The following is an 8,545-nucleotide window of genomic DNA, read 5'->3' as shown; positions in this document are numbered from 1 at the left end:
TAATATTTTGAATTTTAAAATTTCCTTCCACCGAGAGGTTTGGACAATACTTTTACCCGATCTCAAGCGCTGGGCGAGTTTCTCGATCCAGACCCTCAATTTAAAACTAATTTCAATAGAATTCTTTGCACGTAATTTTCGTGAATTTGTAAACTGCCAATTCCTCTCACAAACATATTTCTGAACATGGAAATCGGCAAATACCGGTAAACAGAATAATACGCGCTCACATTGTATCGGACTACTTTCATGTTAGAGCAGTATTTATTATAATGCCAAACTTAAATGAACATTGCGTTTTAAGTATGAATTTAATTCAAGCATTCTCAAATTAAATCGACGAAAATGATTGTCGTAATAATGGACGACGACCAAGACCGTCCGCTCCGATATATATGTATATATACATATATAAAGAGTACAACTCTAAACATTGCGCTCATAAAGCCAGTAGTTCTGGAAAGAAATAACATTAACCTTGATGCAAATTTAACTTTAACTAACTTTAGCGGCAACTTGAAATAATTCACAATTTGAACAGACCTTAACGGTCATTTGAATAATCATTCGAATTCGGAATCTTATTAAGAGAACACGAGTTTGGCTAGTTTAGATAATGGTGAATATTAAAAATAAAACTAAACCTCGGTTTTAAAAAGAATCGTTTATTAATCTTAAATTCTTGTTTTTTTGTGGAAAGCATAAAAATTGTTTATATGGAATGGAAACTTTTAATGTACCCCCTAAGGGTTTACATTTTTCTTGCCCCCCCCCCCCCCACTTACTTGGTAGTGAGAGAGCGACCTACAGTTTAAGGTGGGTTCCGAACCACTAAGAACAGCAGCTTTATGTACTCAGAGAAAACCTTTTTCTCTAGTGGTACCGGTCCCACGACTCTCCGAAGATGAACAACTCTCTTGCTAGGCTAGTGTTCACCGCATGGGCCGCCGAGACTCTTCCAGAGTGCGAGGCGAGAATCGAACCCGCAAAAATATTTGTAAAACTTTTTTTCCTTTATTTTATCACAAATCTCGCTACCAGAACGATAATGATTCAAATATATATATATATATATATATATATCGTATTTTGTTTTGCAAAGGCCGACTGTCTAACATGTACACACACACCATCGTTTATTTCGGTCTTTCGCCGCTTTAGACACAGCCACGAGGCGTTCCGGCATCTTTGCAACGGCCAGAACGCGCTTTGGTTGGTATTTTTTCTATCTTTGAGCCTAAAATATATACAGGGTGAGGAAAAAGTATGGGAACCCCAGAAAATCTCAGAGGGGAGGTCATAAAAAAAGTAACTTTCAACGAGCAATCCAGTGATTACCTTGGATTTGACCTTGTCATTAACTTTCTTTTCCAACCATTTGTTATGCGCGACTTTCTTTAAGGCATAATTTGACTTTTTTTACCCATAGATGTCACGTCGCCCTTAGACCTCAAGGCATATTTTAAGGTAAAATCTCACGCTCTTTCGATTGCCGATATCAAAAGTATAGGTTCCCAGTAAAAGAAAAGTTTACCTTGAAATGACCTTGAAGATGAGGTACAAGGTCAAATCCAAGAGCATCACTGGATTCCTCGTTGAAAGTTACATAAGACATGACATTAACCATTTTTTTTATAACCAACCCTCTGAGATTTTCCGGGGTTCCCATACTTTTTCCTCACCAAGAATAAAGATTTTAGACTCGAAGAACGAAGACGGCCAAAGATCGAAGAAAAACAGCCAAAACGCATCCTGGCCATTGTAGAAATGCCAAATTGCTATGTGGCTGCTTTAAAAGCGACCAAGACCGAAAATAGGAACAGAACGCGTTTTGGCATTATTGAAAATGCCAGAAGGTATTCTGGTATTCTTGAAAATATTAGAACGCATTCTGTTTCTTTTCGAATGACCAAACCCATTCTGATTGGTAGTTTTCAAAAGGACTGACTCAAAGCTGTCATTTAGAGTATTCGAATTATATACGACGCACAGAGGGGAAAAAACCTCTTTGGGACAAAATTCACCGACTTCTCAAATCTCAACGGATCAAAGTGTTTCTTTTTAAATACTTAGAAAAGGTGTTACTTCAATAGAGTATTGTAGGTTTAAATTTTTTTTATTAATTTGTTACTCATTTTTAAAAATGCAAATGTTTACATTTGTACTATTTACTCAGGCATATTTATTGATATTTCCTTTAAAATAATACAGATTAGTCAAGTTCCTTTCGTTCAATAGAAATTTTAATTGAAAATTAAATTTCTTCATTTTATTAAAATTGTTATAAACAAATTATTGAATATAACTTATATCTGATTCACTTTCGGAATTTAAATTCCTTACTTACACACAGTTTTTGATTAAAGTGTTTAAGAAAAATGTTCGAAGACTCTAAAGAGCAGTTTCGAGTTCGTTCTGTTGAAAACTATCAATCAGAATGGGTTTAGGGCATTTGAAGAAGGACAGAATACGTTCGTTTTATATTTTGCAACTATAGGAGTTATTGTATTGATGAAAAATATAAATGTCGGTCCAACTACGTTAAGTGCAATTCAAAATTCGATTCAAATAGTTCACGTTAAAACAAATATAATTATTACTTTTACCCAATCAATACACATTTTATTCATTTATTTAATCATAATGATCTTCAAGCTCACTCAAAGTACCATCCTTTCTAAGAATTTAGAAACTGATTATTTTATCGGTTAAGATTTGAGAAGTGAGCGGATTTTTGTCCCACAACATTATTTTTTCCCGCTGTGCATCGTACATGGGTCGATTACTCTAAAGGACAGTTCTGAGTCAGCCCTTTTGAAAACTACTAATCAGAAAGGGTTTTATTCGTTTCAAAAGGGACAAAAGCAACTCTGGTCGTTTTAAGACTGAACCAAACGCCTTTGTTTGGCCTTTAGTCGTTTTCGGCCTTTCAGCTTAACCTGGTATGGAAAAGTCCCATACACCTTATGATATTTTTCCCATACCAATGTATGGAAAAATAATGACCCGGTATGGGAAAAGTCCCATACACGTTATGGCAATGTTCCCATACCGATGTATACAAAAACACTAACCCGGTATGGGAAAAGTTCCATACACGTTATGGCGATTTTTCCATACCAATATATGAAAAAATTTCAATAAAAAGTATGGGTTAATTACTTAGAATACATGTATGGGAAATTTATCATAGATTTTTCTTACAGTGTACCTAAAACAAAGAAAAAGGGTATGCGTAAGTAGAAATATAGAAAATGGGGTGTTGATAGGCGAATCTGAAATATGGTCAGGAGTAAATAATAAATCACGTGGTAGACAAGGAGTAAGTCTGATTATGAATGAAAGAGCAAGACTGCATCTCAGAGAGCATCACCCAGAATGCTATGGCTAGAATGAAGGTAGGAATCAGATTATTTATCATAGCGTACTACGTCCCAGTGAATATTGATCCGCGAGAAGTAAAAAACGCCTTCTGGGGCCCTTTAAATGATACAATAAGTATTTGCGATCTTGGTGAAAGAATCTTTCTGCTAGGAGATATAAATGGACGTGTCGTCGCTGAAGATCAGGATACAGAAAGGGTATTAGATAATTTTTATGGAAAAAATATAACGGAGACAGATTAGTTGGCTTATGCTTAGAAAAGGGCTTGTTTATTGAAAAATACTTTTTTTATGCATAAAATGATCCACATTTACACCTTGTGTAAACGAAATATCCAAACTATAATTTAATCTTTAATTGCGCATGAAAGACCAAGAAAACTAGTGAAAGATACGAGGGTCATGAAGGCTTCTGAATGCAATACTGATCATTACCTTCGGGTTTCCAAAATAAAATTCCGTAAGTGATAGAAGAGAAAGAAAACCGAAAAAAATAAAACAAACGCGATCAGCTATGATAGAGAATGTATAAGAGAACTTTGAACATCGCAGGTTTTAGCGATGAGGAGAGAAATTGAGTTAAAAATAATTACATAGATGAAAAGAAGGAACTTGAACGACTAATCAAGGAAAGTCAAGGTAAAATCAAAACAGAAGAAGAGAAGAAAATACAAAACGAGTTTGAAAGACTTTGATACTATTTTAGGGAATTATTCGGGGATGAAGCATTAGGGCACGACAACTACGATGTACAACACGATGCGTTATAAAACTCAATTGCTAATGTCTGTGGAAGTGAGGTTAAGGATAGAATTGAGAACTTAAACAACGGTAAAGCTGCTGGTGTAGATAGTGAACCGATTGTCGTGACAATATACAAAGGAAAGGGAGATACAAGCAAGTGCATTAATTAGAGAGGCATCAGCTCATTAAGTACCGTAGGTAAAATATACTAAAAAATACTTAAACCGAGTGTAATGAAAATAATAGTAAAAAAAATATAGGAAGTCCAAAGTGGATTAATGCCAGGAAGATCATGTACTGATGAAATATTTAGCTCTTACGACAGATCACAGAAAAAAGTTTGAGAGCAGGACAGAAGTTTACGGTGCATTTGTTAACCTAGAAAAATCATTTGACAGTGAAGATAGAAATAAACTTTGTGAAGTCTTCAAAGAGTGCGGGGTCAACAGATGGCTCCTACAAGCAATAAAAGCAATATATACCGGTAGTAAAGAGAATGTAAGGTTTAATGGAAAACTGAGTTACTGTTACGATATTATGCAAGGTGTTAGACAAGGTTGCGTATGTCCTCATGGCTATTTACATATATTAGTGATGGACAAGCGTCTAGGAATGGTCCTCTTCGATGAAGAATCAATTGAAGTCTTGCGAAGAATGCTGAAGTAACTGAAAACAAGCATGAAAAGCTTGGGCCTTGAAATTAACGTAAATAAAAGAAAAATTACGGTATTTAAAGGAAAGAGTGAGAAAAAATATGCAACATTGTCTTAAATGATGACAGAATAGAACAAGCTGATAATTTCGTATATTTTGGTAGCTTGTACACTAGTGACGGTAAAATAGTGGGGAGTTAGATAGGCGCATAAACGAGGGTAAGAAGGTTATCGGTACACTAGAACCCATTATCAGAAGTGAAAGTATACCAAATAAAGCTAAAATGGTAATATATACTTCTGTATTTGTACTGACTGTGATATAGGATAGCTAGACGTGGATTAAAAATGGGGTGTAGAAGAAACACTAGTTGTACCATGGGGAAGAAATCGGTTAAGATGGTTCGGGCATGTTAAAAGAAGGAAACATGAACGAATAACGAAACAAATATATGAAGGTACAGTAAAAGGCAGCGTGTCCAGAGACAGAACGCGGAAAGAATGGTTAGATATGTCAATGGAACCCTAATTAGAAGAGACATAAGAGGCCACAGAAACACGAGAACTTGCTTGCAAAAATGCATGGTCGTGAAAAGAAGCTAGAGAAGTATTTCAGGACTAAAAAGTATGGCGAAAAACAGTTAAAAAGAGTGTCAGTAGAGTGAATGACGCCTGAAATAAAAGACCTTGGAAACTAATGGGTCCAAGTGGAGAACCTGTTATGAATTTTCGTGGCTCTTCAATTAGGGTGATTGCTAGAGTGACTGATCAGCAATCTGGGTCGGAGTAGTGTTGTGGAATGAACGTGTTATTTAAATGAGTAACACGAGAATTCTAGATTAATCTAAAAAAAACCTATACCTCCTTCCTCACTCTACTCCCCTCCTCACCGACCGAGTCACGCCTACCCCGTAACGAAAAATGACTTAATCGTATAATAATGTACTTTTTTTTGTTTCACTTTCCGACATTTGCAAATGACAACATTTTGCAGTGATCTTCCGTTGACTTTGTGAGTTTAACGCTTACTCCTAATATATAAGTTAGGTCGGCTGATGATGTACAATACTATTACAGTACAAGTCCGATAACTTACCATCCCACAAGTGTACTACGTGTGCTGTTTTGCTCATGATTTACGCATGCGCACACCTAATATCGTGCTACTAGAGGGGGCATCTGATAAGTCCGCGATTCCCGTAATTTTCTGGGTCTACATCCCCGAAGTTGAACAGTTATCGGACTTGTGATGTACAATTTTATATTGAAAAGGTTGTCACCCCCACGCACCCCGAAAGACAGTTTAAATCTACGGTGCAGCCTGAAGTAGCGTGACCTCACAAAGAAGACGCCTCTGTCACCACCACCACACAAAATAAATCATTTTTGGTGATTTTTCAAACTATTTGTTGTCCCCCTATCATATCACTGTCAACGCTTCGAATATTCCTTTCTAATATTTTTACCTTGACATAAGAGAAGGTACTAGATTTCTGTAAAATTTGACCCCCCCCCCCTCCGTTTTTGTCAAATTTCCCCGTTTTAAAACACCTTGAAGCCAAAAAACAGATTTTTACGAACACACTCTCTGAGTAACAAAAACTAAAGGTCAAGTTCTTTAGCTAGCTATTTTTGATAAAAATTCAAAAAGTTTTCTGTACAGATATTTATAGTATTCAAAAAGATGAACAAAACTTAACAGAGTTATAGCATCTACAAAATTCCAAAAAACACGAAAATAAAAGTTTTAAGCCAAATAACGGACGATATGAAAAAAGTCATGAGAAGAAAAAGTTTCATTTTTAAATGCCCTAAGATCATAACAACTTTTTGAATTTAAAAAAAAAAAATCCAAAATTGAAATTTTGAAATTGAAATTTTTGAATCAGCAAATTCAGTTTATGGAAAAAAGACAAAGGTTGCAATAAAATGTCTGATAATACATTTTCTGGCGCTTTTTTTCTAACAGGACAATGAAACTACGCATGTGTTAATACCAATGCACGATATACGTGATGAGAATGTGTTCTTTAAAGCCAAAGGAGCCTGAACAAAAAAGAATTCACAATTACCAAATTACTGCTGTCGATGCTTTCTCCTTTAGTTATAGAATGTCTGTGCACAAAGATCGAGCGCGAAGTGCGAGAACCAACAGTCGCGCGCCCCAGGCGCGCTCAATCTTGCGGGTGAAGCTAACCGCGCGCGCAGCGCGAGACGACAATGTGCCCGCCAAGAACACAGATTTTTAAAATTATTCTCTGTGACATTGCTAAAGAAATACAAGGTATATGCGTCTTTGAAATATTTGAAAATTCTGGTATTAAAACACCTGATTAGAAAATGTTGCTTACCTTAATGCCGGACTTGGTTGAGGAGCAACCAATGATCCTCTGTGTTGATACTGAGATGTTCCAGTAGGCGGTGAAGTTTCTGGAGGTAGACCATTTTCTAAAGATGTTGCATGACTACTAGAACTCGAATGTGGTAAGTACGCATTGTTCATTCGCGTTTCTCGATTAGCTCTAGGCATCGACGATCCAGTCACTGGTGGAACCTCTGGATGAGTGAGATTGGGGTGTGATGGATTCATTGAAGGGTGAATGCTGTTTACTGCAATTTAAAAGGAGTAAATAAACACCATATGGTTTGATTTATAAACATTCAAAGAGATACGTGTTGAAAGTACTTAAGTCTAATTATAAAATGGTCTAAAAGAGACAAAAGAGCCTGGTAAAATTTCCAACAGACATAAGATCAATATGTATGATCGCGACAACGGCGTTAGGACCGACTTCACTAACAATGATTAAATAGGGGATTAACTAATAAAGACTATATTCAAATCAATAATTAACCCGAAATAAATGGTGAAACGTTCTATCGGATTCTCTCATTTAATTTTCATCTCCGATTAGTGAACTGTATACCAATTAAGTGAGGAAATCAGGATATTTTTTTGTCATCCTGGACAGAGCAATAAAGGCGAAGAATTACCAAAAACATATCCTCAACGTGGCGGCAGTTATTGAGAGATGACGCCTTTGTGGAGGTCCCAATCCGAACATCGAGCACATCATTGATGGCTGTGCGATATTTGCCTCGTAAGAATACAGGCGCCGACATAATTATGTTGCTGGGATCATTCACGCACAAATTGTGTGAAACACCAGTTTACTAGAGAGATTTAAACCTTACTATAAATATAGCCGAGCTCAAGTACTAGGGCACGAATTACATCACTTTCCCTGGAACAGGATTATTCTGATTGGCATTCGGAGATAAAGCAGGAGATCCTGCCGTTGAGGAGAGTGAACAAGGTCACCATCTATCCACTTGTGACCTCCTTCACTGGGAAAGTTCATGCGAGGTGCGTACAAATCTTGGAAGAGCTGGGAGCTCGAAATTTGCTAAATCTAATTCAGAAGGCAGTATTGCGGATCACATGTACTGGTTCCACCACAAGGACGGCAGAACATTAATTTAACGATTGTCATTGTAGACATTACTCACGCACCAAATTTTAGGTTTCGTAAATTCTTAAATTTCTTTAGTTTTTCGACACGTTGCGAAAAGTGGCTGACTGTCCAGGTTCCGAAACTTGGCTGGTGGAACGTTACTTTCATTGCAGGCACTACTCACACATAAAATTTGAGTCATTGTAGGCTAATATACAGTCTGTCAAGTTAAAGCGTGGGTGGCTTTACTCGCAGTCGGTAAGGTGTATCGACATGATTTTGGTGTCAAAATATTAAGAAGAGCTCCCTC

General features: G+C 36.6%; 1 protein-coding gene across 2 annotated transcripts in view; it reads right to left on the bottom strand.

Annotated features, from left to right (window-relative positions):
• LOC117170229 (protein AF-10-like) overlaps positions 1 to 8,545 on the bottom strand; it is a 688,368-nt gene that overhangs the window by 48,765 nt on the left and 631,058 nt on the right. For both annotated transcript variants that reach the window (XM_033356851.1, XM_033356852.1), the window contains one exon: positions 7,132 to 7,390. In XM_033356851.1, the coding sequence (XP_033212742.1) occupies positions 7,132 to 7,390 (259 nt within the window). The remainder of the gene's footprint in view (positions 1 to 7,131; positions 7,391 to 8,545) is intronic.

Source organism: Belonocnema kinseyi, chromosome 3 (assembly GCF_010883055.1).
Source record: "Belonocnema kinseyi isolate 2016_QV_RU_SX_M_011 chromosome 3, B_treatae_v1, whole genome shotgun sequence".
NCBI lineage: Eukaryota > Metazoa > Arthropoda > Insecta > Hymenoptera > Cynipidae > Belonocnema > Belonocnema kinseyi.
This window is presented reverse-complemented; position numbering and strand designations above follow the sequence as displayed.